An 18,567-nucleotide genomic window follows, 5' to 3' on the forward strand; every position below is an offset into this window, starting at 1 on the left:
CCTGCCATGCTTTGTAATAATGACCTATTCTTCCCCCCACTGGTGTTGTGTGGAGGGGATGAGTGACATGTGAGTCACTGCTTAGTTGTAGGGGTTTTGGGGCTTTGAAATTTTCCCCTATTCCTAGGGAATTGCCCCCCTCTGTATTGGCCCCGAAAGCCTCCCCTGTACTGTCCCTGGTAACTGGACGGTGTTGCCTGTGAGGTGCTGGCTTGTGTGGCCTGACCCCGAAACCCCCCTCTAAAGGGTGTTTTGCGAAAGGTGCTGTAACTTCCTCTGCTCTGCGGGGAGTAGAGTGCGCCCATGGCTTTAGCAGTGTCTGTGTCTTTTTTAAGTTTCTCAATCGCCGTGTCCACTTCTGGACCGAACAGTTCTTTTTCGTTGAATGGCATACTGAGAACTGCTTGCTGAATCTCTGGTTTAAACCCAGACGTACGTAGCCATGCATGCCTTCTGATGGTTACAGCTGTATTAATTGTCCTTGCAGCTGTGTCCGCTGCGTCCATGGAGGAGCGTATTTGGTTGTTTGAAATGTTCTGTCCTTCCTCAACCACTTGCTTTGCCCTTTTTTGTAGGTCTTTGGGTAGGTGCTCAATGAGGTGTTGCATCTCATCCCAATGGGCTCTGTCGTAGCGCGCAAGTAGTGCCTGTGAGTTAGCGATGCGCCACTGGTTTGCAGCTTGTGCTGCGACTCTCTTTCCAGCTGCATCGAATTTGCGGCTTTCCTTATCTGGGGGTGGTGCATCCCCAGATGTGTGGGAGTTGGCCCTTTTCCTAGCTGCTCCTACAACAACAGAATCTGGGGGCAGCTGTGTATTGATGAAAACAGGGTCCGTAGGAGGCGCCTTATACTTTTTTCCCACCCTTGGTGTGATTGCCCTACTTTTGACCGGCTCCTTAAAGATGTCTTTTGCGCGCCGAAGCATACCAGGGAGCATGGGTAGGCTTTGGTAGGAGCTGTGGGTGGAGGAGAGGGTGTTGAATAGAAAGTCATCCTCGACTTGTTCTGAGTGGAGACTTACATTGTGGAATTGTGCTGCTCTAGCCACCACCTGAGAATATGCAGTGCTGTCTTCTGGTGGTGATGGCTTTGTAGGGTATGCCTCCGGACTGTTATCTGACACAGGGGCATCGTATAAGTCCCATGCGTCTTGATCCTGGTCACCCTGGCTCATGGTGGTGTGAGCCGGGGAGTGTGATGGAGTTTGTGGTGGTGAGACGTGAATTACATGCGGAGGAGAGGGTGGTGGAGTAACCTTTTTCGCCACCTTTGTTTGTGGTGTTTGTTCAGTTTGGAACTCTAGTCTTCTTTTTCTCCTAATAGGGGGAAGGGTGCTTATTTTTCCTGTCCCCTGCTGTATAAAAATACGCTTTTGCGTATGGTCTACATCGGTTGATTGCAGTTCTTCCTCAAACCTATGCTTTCGCATTTGGGAGGACAGTGATTGCTCCTCTGTATAAGAGCCTGACACTGGGTCGGTTGCAGGTTGTTTTGGCACCGAAACCCTCTCTGCATCTTTTTTCGGCTCCGATGTGACTTTTTTCTTTTTCGGGGCCGAAACCTCTCGGCGTCGATCCTCGTCGGTGCCGCTGTCTCGGCGTCGAGCCGTGTCTACACCGCTATCTCGGTGTCGATGCTTGTCTCCAGCACTTTCTCGGTCCCGAGAAGGCTGCGTGCCGGTGTCTCGACCGGAGTCGGACGGCGTCGGCACTGTTTGGGCCTTTTTCGGTGCCGATTTTCGGTCACCGAATTTATGGGTCGAGCCATGGCCTGCTGGCAGTGGCGTCCCCTGGGCCTTGTCAATCTTTTTCTGAATGGTTTTCGACGTCTTACTCACGGTTCGTGGATCGTCGAATTCCTCGGAGTCCGAATCGTGGACCGAAAAGGTTCCTTCCTCTTCTTCTTCCTCGAACTCTCGGTGGGCTGTCGGCGTGGACGCCATTTGAAGTCTTCTGGCTCGACGGTCTCGGAGTGTTTTTCGGGACCGGAACACACGACAGGCCTCGCAAGTGTCTTCACTGTGCTCAGGTGACAGGCACAGGTTACAGACCAAGTGTTGGTCTGTATAGGGGTATTTCTTGTGGCATTTGGGACAGAAACGGAACGGGGTCCGTTCCATCGGCGTTCTTCTACACGCGGTCGGGCCGACCAGGCCCCGACGGGGGATCGAAAACTACCCCGAAGGGCACCGGAGCTCTTCGATCTTCAATACGGTGTTGAATCTAACTACGCCGATCCCGAACGCAACAATACCGACGAAAATCTTCCGAAATTTAGCTATCTTTCCGTTCCGAAACTCGGAGCGACAGGAACACGTCCGAACCCGATGGCGGAAAAAAAACAATCGAAGATGGAGTCGACGCCCATGCGCAATGGAGACAAAAGGAGGAGTCACTCGGTCCCGTGACTCGAAAGACTTCTTCGAAGAAAAACAACTTGTAACACTCCGACCCAACACCAGATGGCGAGCTATGCATAACATGCGAATCTACAGCGACAGATGCCATCGAACACATTTTTTCAGAGCAGTGCCTGCTCTGAAAAAATGAAACAAAAACGTTTCATTTTTCGTTTTTGTAATGCATCTCGTTTTCCTTTAAGGAAAACGGGCTGCATTACAAAAAAAAAAAAAAAAACTGCTTTATTGAAAAGCAGTCACAGACATGGTGGTCTGCTGTCTCCAGCAGGCCACCATCCCTGTGAGGCCGCCATTCACAAGGGGGTCGCAAATTGCGACCCACCTCATGATTATTCATGAGGTGTGCATTTGCGAAGCCCTTGCGAATCACAGATGGTGTCAGGGACACCATCCTACACTCGGATTTGCGACTCGCAATTTGCGGGTCGCAAATCTGAACCTACCTACATGTGGCCCCAAATTCTTAAAGAAAGTCACAAAAGTGCACCCATGGTATATGTCGTACCCCTATAAAATATTTGTGAACTGTATTTTAGCATGGGTAAATACGCATGTGTAGATTTTCTCATGTGAAAATCTATTGAGCATTTGCAAGTTCATTTTCCCTCCAGCCACTTTCTTCTCAACCCTGGAAGAAGTTCTAATTCTGCCATTGTCAGGAGTAAATGTCCAACCTTTCTTATTATGGGAAAATATTAGAGAGAAGCTGGTGAAAATCTTTAAAACATGCAGGTTAGAAGGTTTGCAGACTCAAAGGCATTCCAGCCCTGGAACTACTGCTTACTGCTTCCTCCAGCCCCAGTATGCAGATCTGCAGAAAGGTGGAAAAATAAGGAAATTGCTACAGTAGGGATTGAAACGGCAAGTATTCAAGCCCTACTATGGTAGTAGCCCTGGCATAATCAGAGAGGCTATTATCAGAGCTCTTACATAATGAGATTGCTGCCATAATTTGGCGCCACACTACATGGCACCAAAGGGACAAGTAGATCTTTTTACAGGACCATTAGATTTGAGAAGCAAATCTATTTTTGACATGACCCTCTCAGTACTGAATGTGTCTGAGGAAATGTCTACCAGAGGTGCTTGGTACAGTCTTACCAACAGTGGGTGGAGTGGCATGCACATTCATGTAGAACTGTCTCTCCCCAGCTCAGTCCAATGCTCCTCTGACTGTATAGATCCTTACAATGTCACATTAACCTAGAACAATATCGGACTTCTAGAAAATGGATTAGGCATCTGAGAATAATCAATATTGCAGTGTTAATCTTTCGTAGATTCACGTGCCTTGAATTATTTTCAGATTACAGGGAATAATTCAAATGAAGTCAACGTATGAAGGATATAAATACTGGAGAACTGACCTTACAGGGAAGTATCTTCTCCCTATAGGGTCTCCCGGACGTACATGAGTGCCCACTAAAAGACACTGAAAGTTATGATTGATTACCTGTGGTTTGCAGTGCTCCTCAATCCAACTGAAGACACACGCCGACAGCTCCTGAAAGCTGTTTACAGAGATGGAGGCGTTAAATGACTGGAACAAGGAATCCATGATGCTCTGGAAAACACTGAATTTCACCTGATCGGACACCTGATCTTTCCCCTCAAGCGGGTTATTTTGATGAGCTTTGACAATCTCCTCATAGTTCCTGAAACCAAAAAACGGAGGGTATTAGCAAAAGATAAAGCACCATTTGGTTGTGTGTTGCATGCACACAGTCACAGTAACCCAAGTTCCCTGTACTGCTTGGAGACTTTCAAGAGACCTACAATGCTATGGAGAGACACTGGTGATACCCATCAACCTTTACAGTCCATTACTGTATCCTCAGGTGTGCAGCACCTGCCGACCAGTATTTTGTGAATACGCTTGGTACCAATTTTATGCCAAAGGGCAGCACCTTGAACTGATGGTGTACCCAGTCTATGATGAATTGGAGGTACTGCCTGTGTCATTGGTGTGTGCAGGTAGGCATCCCTAGGTCTATGGTGGCCATGTAGTCCCCCTTCTTTAGGAGTGGGATAACCTCTTGTAGTGTTGTCATTTTAAAGTGTTGTGTTCGTATGAACTTCTTTAGTTATCTGAAGTTCAGTTTTGTTCTCAATGTCCGGCCTTGCTTTGGTACTAGGAAGTACGCTTCCAGTCTCGGTGTGGGACAGGTTCTATGGCTCATATTTTTTTTTTTTTAATGAGCGCTTTCCTCCTTGGCGCAGTTGTACGAGTCTTGCTCCTTTAATATTCTTTTCTTTGGGGGGGGGAGTGTAGGAGTCGGTTTCCTGGGGAGTGGTATGCAGGAGTATTTTATTATGCTTAGTATCCAATTGTGTGAGTTGATTGACCTCTAGGCTTGCTTGAACCCCCACCTCTTGTAGGTTGGCCTGTCTAGCTCTGCTTTCTGTGAAAGAGCTGTCTTGCTGGTTGCTGCACTGCTGGTGGGGATCTGGAGCACAGTTTGATGGCCAAGCCCCTGCTGCTGTTGGGAGGCTGCTTGGAAACCTCCCCCATCTGCAGGTCTTGCTTCCTCTCTTAAAGACCCCATAAACCGCAAGGTGCCCAATGTCTTTGCAGTGTTGAGTCCCTTCTTTATTTGTTGCAGTTTCATATCCCCTGCTGGGCTTATCCTGTGAAGGACATGCTGATGACTGATACCTGCACCCTCAGCCTTAAGGCCTGAGACCCTCATTCAGGTGTCCCCCCCCCCCCCCCCGAGGGTTGTCTCCATGAACATTGCCCCTCGGCTTAGTCTGCCCCACTGAGGGCTGACTGGAGTCAGGAGTTTCAAATGTTCCTGCCCTCTTGGATGAATGCACGGACAGACTTTTTAAATTCTTCAGGGAGGTGTTATATAAGGCCCTACATCTCACCCCCATTGCTGGTGAACAGAGGTTGAGCTCGGAGTTGGCGTCCTCCACTGGGTTGCTGCCTCTTTCTCCATATTTCTGCCCACCAGGTCCATCCTCTAGCTCTACTGATCTGGTGGTGACCTGGTTGACGTCAGGGTGTTCCCCTTTTCGTGGCTGTTGCTACGGTTATGGACTCTGCAGGTACATCTCTTTAATGTACTGAGGTTCTGCTCGGAATATTTGTATATTTTTCAACCTGTGGGGTCATAGCCCGTGCAGTGGCCAGCTCCGTGAACACATCCATAACCGTGTTAAGGGGGGGCTCAATCTCTGGCTGTTCACCTTCTCATTCCTTCTGCTCCGGGGGTGGATTTGAAATCCCTTCAAGGAGTCGTCAAAGCTCCTTCCTCTAGAGGAGTTCTGATTTGTCCGTTTTGAGCTGATGTTTTACGCTTGACCATTCATTGTTCAGCGTCTGCCTTCAATGTTGTCTTCCTCTTTGGGGTCCTTGGCTTTTGGTTCTTTCTCCTTTGACTCGCTCCTGCCAGTGTCGAAGGATGGCCTCCATCACGGTCATTTAGTGGGGACCAGCCTGGCTCGCTTGTGCCGTCCACCAACTGTTTCGAAGTCAAGGCAGGCAATTTGCAGCCTGACCCATTCAGCTTTTTTGTTACCTTCTGTGGCGACTTTTCGGTGTTGCTTTTCCTGCGGCCTCAGCTTCGGGACTGATGAAGACTTTTTTTGGAGGGGGGGGGGAGGGGGGCGCGGAGAGTCCTAATCTCTTCCTTGAGGCAGTTTGACTTCTACTTTTAATTCTTCCTTGCTGGATGCTTCAGAGACTTCTGCCTCCTTTGGGTGTTGGCCATGGCATGGTGTGCCAAACTGTCTCAGCCTCGCCTTCAGCATCTTTGGTGCGAACCTTGCGCACGCCTTGCAGTCTTCAGTGGCGTGGTCCTTGATGAGGCACAAGTTGCAGACCTCATAGGGTTGTCTGGATTAACTTGTGGTGGAAGCTGGGACAGAAATTAAAAGGGGTACTTTCCATCGCTCCCGGCCGTCTCATCTCTGTGAATTCTCTGGTCACAGGGTCTTTGATCAATAGGGTCCCCTATGGTGGTAGAGAGGGCTCTCCTCCACTGTTCGACCTTCTCTGTTCAGCACTGATACTTGGTTACTTTTGGTGGAATATCTTTGATGTCTGTAGCTCTTCCTGGCGATGTCCTCAGTTCTTCAGAGGTTCTCCATCCTGCTCCGAGACCCAACAGTGGAAAAGAGAAGCTGAAGAGGTCGCTCACGCACAGAACTTCCAGGGCATGTCTGGCTTCACAGAGGGGATGGAAAACACAATTCCGTATCCAACCAGTAGATGGTGGACTAATGCACAGCAAGTGAATTCAGAAAAGGAAAGATGCTGGAAGAGCACAATTATATTAATGTAGTTGGGGCTAGGGTGGAACTTTGAAGATGGAAACTGCTGTAGTGTTTGTTTCCTTCTGCTCGGTCTGAACCCCTTTATTACTCTGGATAGCCCAGCCTAGCCCTGATCAACCGAGCTTCGGTGTATCAATTATCCAGACTACACAAAGTCCAGAGTTGGACACTCAGGTATGTTTTTAATCTAAAGAGAAATCTCACCTGCATTGGTGGAATTTAAAATCCTGTGCTCAGAGCAACTGGGGCAAAGGCCCTGTACACCTGAATCCAGAGGTCAGAAAGCACCGCCCTGGATGGATGGCATTGTTGGAAACAGCGAGAATAGTCACTCCCAAGTACATCAAGGCCAGTGCAGGCAAAGAATGAGAGCACAGGGAGCCCTGCTGTAGAATAATCTTCACAAGATCTCCAAGTGATCAAGGACTGCTCAGGTTTTAGAAAGATGCTGAAGATGTTTCTCTTCAGAGACATATACAGTGGTCTTGAACAAATATCATAAATGTCAAGCTAGGTGTGCAGGAAGCATGGACATGGAGAGGGGGAACCTTGAAAATCAGTGTGTAAGGTATTTTAATCTTCTTAAATCTGACCCTCCAAGAGGGACAGGAGGCCCAAGACAATGTAATTAACGAGCTCCAAAATGAGTAAAAATAGATAGCTCTTACGACTTCATAATCTTCAAGGCCATGACATCTTTTCTGAGGGTTGACACCTCTTCTTCCTGCTTCTTTTTTTCTTTATGTAAAAACTGAATGTAGTCAATTGCTAAAGAAAAAAAAAACATTTTAGAAGAAACAGTACAGAAGCTGTGATTTACAGGGTTAAAGAGACTGCTACCACAGTGCAGGTAGTTTTAGGGCATCATTCAAGAATGACAGTACCAGGACATCAGTCTACCTCCCTTGTGGACCCCCTGCCATATGTAGAGGTTTTAGCTCTCCTGACAGCAGAGCGACTGTCAGCTCTGTCACTATGAAATCCATAAACACTGGTGGAAATACCATTCTTAGACCTGCTCCAAGTAGAGCTTATGTCTGTCCAACTGCATGCCCACTGGGACCCCAGCAAAAGAGAAGGGGCACAGTTTTTGTTTGTACATTTCAGAAGCAAATACCCACTTTCATATTGGTCTTTGAAAAAAAACAAATGCTGACTGGTCCTGCCAAGTTACGTTGCTGCTCCTGTATAGTTTTTACCAGAGCACTTCCGGTTAGAAACTGCAGGTGCATTAGCGGCACAACATAAATGTGCCCAGGACACCCCAACACTTCGGTGACTGCCTGCGAAGCGACTCCGTGCGCGATACCGGCCAGATATTGGAGACCTACGACAAATCTTTACCTGATCTTCAACGGTCAGGTATATTTCAGTCACGAGCAAGAAACTGTGTTCTTTGCACTCTAGTTGAGAATAAATATAATGTATCACAAACCATTCCAGATATGTTTTGGAGGTTTATCAAAAACATATTTAGGGTCCATTTTTTAAACTAAATTAATACATTTTCGTTGCTGCAGTTTCATAAAGTCAAGTTCAATAAGATTCTCTGGATGTCACTAAAGGAATCCAGAGTCATCTGTCTGCTTCCCTGATCACAGTTTACCCTCCATTGCTGCCCACCCATAAGACACATTTAGGAAATTCATGAAATGAGAAAAAAATTACTAAGAAGAAAAACTATTCAGAAATTCTGTGGTGAAAACTTACTTTTCTGGAGGACAACAGCTTTGCTCATTTTTGGGGAGCCAATTGAAAACTCTTGTTGCAGGCACGTGGGGACGATTGCTTGTAAGTCGTCATAACCTTTCTGTTTCAAGATAGAATTTGTGTTAACTGCTTGAATTCCAATGAAGAGCTTATTTAAACATGCCTCAATCATCGGACTGTCACATTTTGCCCAATGAATACCTTACAAGGTTCCCCTCCCACTGTGTTACTCAGACAGCACTCTACAGCCCCTGCCCTCAATGATGAATATAGAAGCTGAAGGCTGCAGAGAATGGAGGATGGAAACCAGTGGAGTTCAGATGGTCTCTGAAGGAAAGGTGAGGATGGCAGGATAGCTTGACGACAATACTGTAATTTTTGCACAATGAGCTTTTAGTGCATGCGTTAAGCTGCGCACAGAAAAATATAATTGTATCTACTGTCAGGTAAAGCGAGTTGAGGGGAAGAGACGTGTAATGGAAAAACACAAGATTAGAGACCGCGCATACAGTGTACCTGCCAAGATATTACTTTCCAATCTGTGAGGACTACCCAATGACATGTTAAATAGGAGCTGGGCAGAGCCAGAGATGTGCGAGGATGAGAAGCAGTGGCTCTAAGGTGGTCTAGTGTCAGATGTGTGAGGACCAGAAGCTACAAAAGGACATCTCTCAGGCAGTGGCTCTAAGGTGCTCTAGTGTCAGATTGGTGAGGACCAGAAGCTACAAAAGGACATCTCTCAGGCAGTGGCTCTAAGGTGGTCTAGTGTAAGATGCGTGAGGACCAGAAGCTACAAAAGGACATCTCTCAGGCAGTGGCTCTAAGGTGGTCTAGTGTCAGATGCGGGAGGACCAGAAGCTACAAAAGGACATCTCTCAGGCAGTGGCTCTAAGGTGGTCTAGTGTCAGATGCGTGAGGACCAGAAGCTACAAAAGGACATCTCTCAGGCAGTGGCTCTAAGGTGGTCTAGTGTCAGATGTGTGAGGACCAGAAGCTACAAAAGGACATCTCTCAGGCAGTGGCTCTAAGATGCTCTAGTGTCAGATGTGTGAGGACCAGAAGCTACAAAAGGACATCTCTCAGGCAGTGGCTCTAAGGTGCTCTAGTGTCAGATGCGTGAGGACGAGAAGCTACAAAAGGACATCTCAGGCAGTGGCTCTAAGGTGCTTTAGTGTCAGATGTGTGAGGACGAGAAGCTACAAAAGGACATCTCTCAGGCAGTGGCTCTAAGGTGCTCTAGTGTCAGATTGGTGAGGACCAGAAGCTACAAAAGGACATCTCTCAGGCAGTGGCTCTAAGGTGGTCTAGTGTCAGATGCGTGAGGACCAGAAGCTACAAAAGGACATCTCTCAGGCAGTGGCTCTAAGGTGGTCTAGTGTCAGATGTGTGAGGACCAGAAGCTACAAAAGGACATCTCTCAGGCAGCGGCTCTAAGGTGCTCTAGTGTCAGATGTGTGAGGACCAGAAGCTACAAAAGGACATCTCTCAGGCAGTGGCTCTAAGGTGCTCTAGTGTCAGATTGGTGAGGACCAGAAGCTACAAAAGGACATCTCTCAGGCAGTGGCTCTAAGGTGGTCTAGTGTCAGATGTGTGAGGACGAGAAGCTACAAAAGGACATCTCAGGCAGTGGCTCTAAGGTGGTCTAGTGTCAGATGCGTGAGGACGAGAAGCTACAAAAGGACATCTCTCTTAGGCAGTGGCTCTAAGGTGGTCTAGTGTCAGATGTGTGAGGACGAGAAGCTACAAAAGGACATCTCAGGCAGTGGCTCTAAGGTGGTCTAGTGTCAGATGCGTGAGGACCAGAAGCTACAAAAGGACATCTCAGGCAGTGGCTCTAAGGTGGTCTAGTGTCAGATGCGTGAGGACGAGAAGCTACAAAAGGACATCTCTCAGGCAGTGGCTCTAAGGTGCTCTAGTGTCAGATGCGTGAGGACGAGAAGCTACAAAAGGACATCTCTCAGGCAGTGGCTCTAAGGTGCTCTAGTGTCAGATGTGTGAGGACCAGAAGCTACAAAAGGACATCTCTAAGGTGCTCTAGTGTCAGATGTGTGAGGACCAGAAGCTACAAAAGGACAGCTCTCAGGCAGCGGCTCTAAGATGCTCTAGTGTCAGATGCGTGAGGACCAGAAGCTACAAAAGGACATCTCTCAGGCAGTGGCTCTAAGGTGGTCTAGTGTCAGATGCGTGAGGACCAGAAGCTACAAAAGGACATCTCTCAGGCAGTGGCTCTAAGGTGCTCTAGTGTCAGATTGGTGAGGACGAGAAGCTACAAAAGGACATCTCTCAGGCAGCGGCTCTAAGATGCTCTAGTGTCAGATGCGTGAGGACGAGAAGCTACAAAAGGACATCTCAGGCAGTGTCTCTAAGGTGCTCTAGTGTCAACTACTACAAGTGCATCCAATGAGCTCCGCATCCTTCCTGGCTACTTCCTGCCAGGCAGGGTCCCCCAGTGCAGACCTTGATGGCATCCCTCCTCTTCTGCTCCGCCTGCGTGTGGGCTTGCCTTCTACGGTCCTTGTACGACTCTTTACTAGTGTCCTGTCGGTAGTCACTGTCCTCGTCATCTGCAGGTGGAGAACATTCACTGTAATGCATTGCCGCTCTTGGGAGAACAGATGCCCACAATCACAACCAAGAAGAACGACATCCAGGATGCAGAACACAAAGGTCCACGATCACTTGCGCAGGTAAACAACTAAAGGGGTGGGCAACAGGGGGCAATAAAAGCATCACTTATTTAACAAATAACTGGAATGCAAAGGGCACTCCAACAGTTTGCTAAACCAAGTTGAGCACACAACATTGTTCTTGCCACAGTGCACACAACTCCTTTGTATCCAACGCACAGAAGCCTGAACTGTTCATCTGTTTGTTTATACTCTTCTTTTTACACCAATATTTCAACTGATTACACTTCCCCTTGTATTTACACTACTAAAGTCCTTGTAAAAGCCAATGCCTTGTGCCTCACATAAGGCTCCTCTATGAAATCTCTAAAAGAAAAGTCACTTCTTTCTTCAAGAAAGTGAACAGAACTTGGGATCGGAGACATTTAGAAATCTTCTTTTGGTTTCTGTTGGCGCATCTATGCTTTGATCTTTTCAGACAAGTTGCAGCAGGTGCCTTTGTTAACACAGCACATCAGGAAGAACAACAATACCTTTTTATCAGACATAGAGCAGGCAAAAAAGCATTTTGTAACATTCTGCACAGCATAGAAGTACGGAAATACTTTGCATCTATATTACCCAAATAATGGTGCCAACAGGAGCTAGAGTTTGTTATTAAAATACAAACACTCGCTTACTTCCAGCAGCTCTGTTACTCACACAGCGTAGTCTTGAAACAAGAGAATGTGTATTTAGATTTCCCTCATTTATTGACAAGCAGATTCCAGACCCCAGAGCTCCTTTGCTCGTCCTTTCATATTAAGCGGTGCCATGTGCACGGAGTAAAGATGCTTTTAAAATCAACCACACACTATACACTGACTACAAAACAAACTGTTGCCAATGATTTAGGCCACATGCACCCTGAGGAATATTTGCATGTAGTTCCAAAGTATTAAGTGCGTAAGCTCCTTATCCTTGTCAAACAAATAAGCAGAGTCTTTGCTATACATCTTTAGGATACACACAACTCTAGGTGTCAAGTACCCGGGTAATACCTGTATTCGGAACCGAAGAGGCACTGGTCGATCCAATACTATTTGCTCTCGACACTATACCTTTCCTGTCAATAAAGAGTGCTGCGGGGAAAAGAACAGAAACAGCATTTAGTGTAGGAGACAAGTAGTCCAAAGGCAGATCATCCATGAGACGAAAGTGAGATTTTACACATTTTATCATTGAAAAGAGAAGTGAGATTTGTGATAAATTACCCTTTAGTGTACTGAACAAGGATAATTCTACTCATTAGATTCATACGGTGTAATCTACAATCTAATCTTGTCTCCAAGTGCCTTGAACAGGAGTAATGAATAGTCAACTACACACCATTGTCAAACTCAACAATCCAGAGGGCAGATGGGCATAGCTCAGTCACAACTTCTGAAACAGAAGGGTTTTCATACTTTAATGCTGACTTCTGACATCCAAGTGAAGTGAGTTCTAGAGGTGTAAGCAGAGGACAGAGAACCTCTCACCTGCCTTCTATCCGAGACACTTGTAATGAACCATCAGCCGATCACACCTGTTGGACCACAATGCACGGATGGAGGAGTAACAGAATCCTTCCTAGAAAGTATACTGAGGTGTCCTCCCACAGTCACTGGGTCATGTCAGCTTGTCGACCTGCATCCAGTGTAATGACTCTACCCAGGGACCAATGAGTCTGCGAGTCACTGAGAATTCTAGGGTGAAATAGATTAACTTTCTTACTTGCAAAGGTGAATACTGTATTACTTCTACTGCCCACCCACACCCATTACCCATCCTAGTTTGGAGGCAATGGTATACATAAGTGAGTAGATTGCCACTAGACTCCTGGAGGCTGCGGACCTCCTACTCACCAAATGAGACAGCCAGTCAATGGAAGGCCAAGCAGACACCCCCTGTGATGGAATGGACTAATGACATGGACCACTGAGCAAGGGCTGAGGAATGTGTTAGCAAATCAAGAGGTTGCCCTAAAAAGCATAGCAAGATCTGGGGGGCCTGCACAGCCTACTCCACAAACATTGATAAGTGACTGGTGAGTCTTACCCTTTGTACGTTAAAGTTAAGGTGGGGATGAGATGAGAGTGCGCCAAAGATGACACGATTTCCTTGATAATTGTGGGTATTCTAGACTAAAATTATGAACTTTACTCAACAAGCCGGTACCTCAGCTGGAGAGCCTAGGACCAACTTCAGCATTAAGGAAATCTAAGCCAGGTTTTACGCCAAAAGCTCCACCTAACAAGCATTTGCAATGCAACGGGTCTCGCGTTTGCTCATGTTAGAGCTGATCACGTTGTAAAGTCCTAACCCGACTTTTCACCTATTGGGCAAAAGTGCATTTATGTACGTAACCCGAAAAAGTGAAATTAACTATGTAAAGCGCTCGCCTTTTGCCAAGCGAGATCGCGCTTGTAAATTAGAGAAAAAAGTCCACGAGCCCGATGGAAAACAGCGAAGCCTTGCGTGTTTTCTGTACTTGGTCACTGCGCTCGAGCAGGGCTAGCCACCGGAAAAGGCATGACGCCTGCGTGCCTTCAACTAATGAAAGCAAGCAGATTTTATTAAGCAAGCCCACGAACCAATAAAAAACACTGACGTGATGTTGACAGGGCTCCGAGCCCTTTTCTAAACACTAAAGCGTCTCTCTGCGATACGCATGCAACACAGGCTCGACCCTAAAAAGTAAACACCAGATGTGAACCCTCCACTATATGTCCTGTTTCCCAACAATGTGTTTTGCACCCAATGCTTCAGTGTGCTGAGGGCACATATCCTCTTACCACTACTACTGGGGTCTCCAGAAGTTGCATTACTTGTACATTGGGTTGATGTATTCTTTAGACTATCACTGACACTTACACTATTTTTTATTGTGCTCCTACAATCCATCAAGTCCACAAACACCAGACCTCATGCTTAGTTCTTACAGCTGACAACGTCATGGCAAATACCGAATACATGTTGCTTTGGCCTTTTAGATTTCAAATGTTGGCACAGATTTTTGTAGAGAAGGTGGATTACTCCACTTTCCCACACTGAATTCTTGTTGTTCACCCTCCTTAATATAAGAACCCAGTATGGTGCAGTAACCGGGCGGTTGCATTCTCATACTCTAGTGCTCTCTCATTAGAATCATTGAACTGAATACCTAGGGAGAGCAGATGTGACATCCCACACCCTCCTCCCCTCCATACTGTCACCAAAGGAATGCACACAAACTTCTACCTCTATGAAAGAGCAGTGCAGTGAGCTAATAAAGTGAAGAGAAACACCAACTAACCGCATTCAACACTAGCGAACCTAAAGCAGACTACTTCCAAGCGTCTGCCTGGAAGTACTGAAAGCAGCCCCAGCTGTTGACAGTGGACACAGGGGTCTTCAACTGTTATCAATCTAAGACACACACGTCTCGGACAAGTCCCCCACCAGTTTCTGCAAAAGCTCCTTCCTACATGGCAAAATCTTCACTTTATCACAGAAGAGAATTGAAGGTATTTTGTAAAAGTCTCCAGATGATAAGCAATAAAAACAGCAAGATAAAAGATTTTTTAAGAAATGCATATGCACGATTTTCAGAACATAGGGGGGTTGCTCAGAAAAGACAAATCTAATGGGGAGCCAGGGCGTGAAGAGAGGAATTATTGGGGGGGGGCGGGCAGTGGTGAAAAACAGTTGGAAAACATCATGGTAATGCTTTCTTGGCAACTGGCTCATTTATAAAATAACCTATATTCTCACAAAGCAATACTCCCAATCATGAAGTGCAATGTTAAAAAACAAATAAAAAACACAGCTGATCATGGCAGAATGAGCATTCGCAGAGAACCCACTTGATAGTCAGTCCAAGAATACAACTTACTTTGTTCAACTCCATTGTCGCCAAAAGTGCTGTCAACCTTGGCCATTGTAGAGTTAAAGTTGGCATTTAAGGAAAGAGGAAAAGAGCAGTGGAAATAGTTAGAGATAACAGTGGAAAACCCGAAGATTACAGACATCTGAATATTATTTACGAGCATAGTTTATTTTACAAACTATAAGTCATGACAAATGTTGCTACAAGTAGTTTCAGCATTTTTGCATTTTAGAGGTGCCATGGAGCTGTGAAAGAAGCGTGGAAAAAACATGGGCCTCCGACTGAACAACAAGCTAACAAAAGAGGAGGGGATCCCCCATCCATTGAAAACGGAGAATCATCTGAAACCTGGCACAACTCCAGGGAGAGGGTGTCCCAGAGTTTTCAGGCCCAAACCCAGCTAGGCTCTGCGAGCACGCAATCTCCTAATCCAACAAGCAAATGGAGGCAAGATTGTTAAGGAAATGTAATAAAAACAGAGATCACAATCAATGGATTATGTTCGAGAGGGCTTTGGTGCCATGTTAATTCAATTCAAAAACATGGGTTGGAATATCTTTTATTGCAATAACTACAAGTTTAGGTGAAACTGGTCCTGTGTCTTCCTCACCAAAAAAAAAAAAAATTAACCCATCTAAATACCTAACTACCAGGTTCTCAAGCACTACCTATCGAAAAGACCTCTTCATGGGGGATTCAGAGCTTCAGAAGTCAACGAGTCAGCAAAATGATCAAATGTGCTGCCTTACGAGTTCCTCTGCTCCTCACTGCCACAGAAAAGAAACTAAAATATCCTTTGCACTCCTAGCTGCGGATTTCTGGGTTCCACTCTTTACAATGTAATACTTCCCTATGATGCGGTGATTCCTACAGGGAGCCCCCACTGCGGTGCCTCCCCTCACCCCATGTGTCAGCAGCTTCCCATGGGAAGGTACTCTTGAATGTTTACAGGCTCAGAATGTGGTGTCACCTTTAAAATGATAAGAAGACATTTTCCTTTCCCAAGTCCTCAACTTCGGACCCAAAGCACCAATGGCTCTGGTACAAATGGATTTCACCGTTCACGGTGTCCCCAGTATTGAAGAGCAAGGAAATCATCTGCTGTGCAAAGCAGACACTGCTTGGTGGAAAGGCAAGACCCAGAGGTGGAGGACTTGTGGGAAGAGGCTAGAGGAAATGTGGCAGACTGCGAGTGGCCTCCACCCAATATGTGGCACGCAAAGGAGTAGCTGAGAGGATGGATAAGCCACCTAAAGACCTGCAGCGTTTACTTAATTATAAAAGCTTAGTTGAGGCTCTTGCTTAGAGGGGCTAACAGCATTTAACACCACCTATGGGCAAAATCAGTAAAGACGCGGCAAGCAATTCACTTAGAACGTAGTTACAGATCAGAGGACAGCTACAGGGGTATCAAATGTACACGCGGCTGAAGATAAAGTGAACCCCCCCCCCCCCCCCTTTAAAACAAACCGTAATGAAGGATCCAAAGCACTGCACATTTAACTACAGCCCTGAATCGCCCAGGGTCCTACACAGAAGCCCCTCAAAACAAGACTAGCTCGTGATGGCTCTTTGAAGGGAACAGCGGACCTAATGAGCCATTCATTCAAGGCGGCGCGGTCCTCCTGTTTGGGAGATGTGCTGGAACTTGGATTCTGAGTGTTGGGCAGATGTGCTACAGTAGTAAATGGTTAACATTGCGGCTGTTCGAGAGTGTGCGGCTCCTCCGTGGTGACGTGGTAGGATTACCACTGGGCGGCAAGGTAGGATTACCCCAGGGTGGCACGGTAGGATTACCACTGGGCGACACGGTAGGATTACCACTGGGCAACACGGTAGGATTACCACTGGGCAACACGGTAGGATTACCACTGGGTGGTATGGTAGGATTACCACTGGGTATGGTAGGATTACCACTGGGTGGTATGGTAGGATTACCACTGGGTGACACGGTAGGATTTGAAGATCCTCAGCAGAACATTCCGAGTATTTGTTTCAGTCTTTAGTTCCTGTTTGAAGTGACTGTGTCTGAGTGGTAGGTTCCACACGTTTGGTGCTTGCATGGAAAAAGCACGGCCTTCTGTGTTCCCTGAACATAGCACCCACTGGCTGTGCAGTCTGCGCTGAACGCAATGCTCCATTTGACTTGCAGGAGAACATCTGTATTTTTTGTAAACATTTAAATCTGCCATTTTGAAGTACCTTTAGCTGTTCATTAGCAGGCCGCCAGTAAGGACCTTTAGCTGTCCTTTAGCAGGCCGCCAGTAAGGACCTTTAGCTGTCCTTTAGCAGGCCGCCAGTAAGGACCTTTAGCTGTCCTTTAGCAGGCCGCCAGTAAGGACCTTTAGCTGTCCTTTAGCAGGCCGCCAGTAAAGGGCTCAAGCTGCCTGGGAGTGAGATCTTACCGTGTTGTAAAGTTAGGAGCAGCAGTGTTGCATTTTGAAGTGTCTGCGGTCACTGTACGGATGGGGATTCAGGAAGTCTAACTGTGGCTGTGCAACTCTACCAAAGAGCGACAGAACATTACAACCACAAAAGCGCATGACTGCACCATCTCCTGAACCGTACAACTCATCACCCCAATTAAGACTACTTAGTGTGACGTGTTAAGAAGCTTGTTCACAACAGTTCTTGATTTTTTTTTTTGTTTTTTTACATGAATGTTATTCATTTATTTTTTAAACGTTATACTGCTTTGCGCGAATTCTGAGTGCGATCTATTTATTGCAATTCTATTTTACATCTCATTTATTAACGTGGAAGTGAATTTATACAGTGCTGAGCTGTATGGGGGGGGGGGGGGGGGGGAAGGAGGAGTGAATATGTGCCATTTTGGTTTTCTAACAATTCCCTAAAATCTTTCCTAAAAACCTTCACAAAGGAGATGGGAACACCAAAGGATATTGTAATTAACCTGTAAATCAAATGAAGGAAAAAAGTACTTTAAAAATTACAATCAATACCTCTTCGTCAAATATTTATAAGGCTCTGCAAATATGGCTTCAACTTTGTAAATATGCCTTTTTAAAATCTGTACCTGACAAAGGTTGGGAAAAACGTCCTTTAACTGTTTGTCTTGATCCATAATTTAAAATTGGGCACCAAATTTCTCTAAAGAGGATGAAAAATAGAACGTGAATATCGTCTACCTTTAACATAATGTCTTTATTATCTGCAGCATATTGTACACACTGTCCACACAGCATAAGACCATGAAGAATGGCATTCAATAATGAGTGTAAGTGCGTGCTCTGCAACAGTGGAGAAAGACACAGCTAAAAACATGATTTTATTTTTAAGGCATGATGCTATTGAGGGTAAAAGAAATAACACTTTTATATTAACACATTCCTGAATGTAGTCCGAACTGCTGAGAAGGGACGAACAAGTTACTTACCTTCGGTAACGTCTTTTCTGGTGGATACACTCGCTACCTGTGGATTCCTCACCTAATGAATTCTCCCAATGAACCAGCATTTGACGAAAATTTTCTTCCCAGCTCTGCACGTCGACGTCACAATTGCCAGACTCCCACGCGACTCCGTCTGACGTCGGAGGAAATAAGAGGCCCTAGCCGGCATGCGGACGTCAGTTTTCACCATTTTTTACATGCCTTCAAGGCGAACAGGTGACTACCGACAAT

General features: G+C 46.2%; 1 protein-coding gene across 7 annotated transcripts in view; it reads right to left on the reverse strand.

Annotated features, from left to right (window-relative positions):
* Positions 1–18,567, reverse strand: part of MLX (MAX dimerization protein MLX) — a 75,638-nt gene that overhangs the window by 23,462 nt on the left and 33,609 nt on the right. For 5 of the 7 annotated variants that reach the window (XM_069241934.1, XM_069241930.1, XM_069241931.1 and 2 more), the window contains 7 exons: positions 17,962–18,035; positions 14,931–14,967; positions 12,079–12,159; positions 10,869–10,975; positions 8,412–8,511; positions 7,370–7,469; positions 3,874–4,075 (listed from right to left, as the gene is read on the reverse strand). In XM_069241934.1, coding sequence (XP_069098035.1) covers positions 3,874–4,075; positions 7,370–7,469; positions 8,412–8,511; positions 10,869–10,975; positions 12,079–12,159; positions 14,931–14,967; positions 17,962–18,009 — 675 coding nt within the window. In that variant the 5' untranslated portion in view covers positions 18,010–18,035. The remainder of the gene's footprint in view (positions 1–3,873; positions 4,076–7,369; positions 7,470–8,411; positions 8,512–10,868; positions 10,976–12,078; positions 12,160–14,930; positions 14,968–17,961; positions 18,036–18,567) is intronic. The other 2 variants (XM_069241935.1, XM_069241936.1) reach the window with 1 other exon arrangement.

Source organism: Pleurodeles waltl, chromosome 6 (assembly GCF_031143425.1).
Source record: "Pleurodeles waltl isolate 20211129_DDA chromosome 6, aPleWal1.hap1.20221129, whole genome shotgun sequence".
Lineage (NCBI taxonomy): Eukaryota > Metazoa > Chordata > Amphibia > Caudata > Salamandridae > Pleurodeles > Pleurodeles waltl.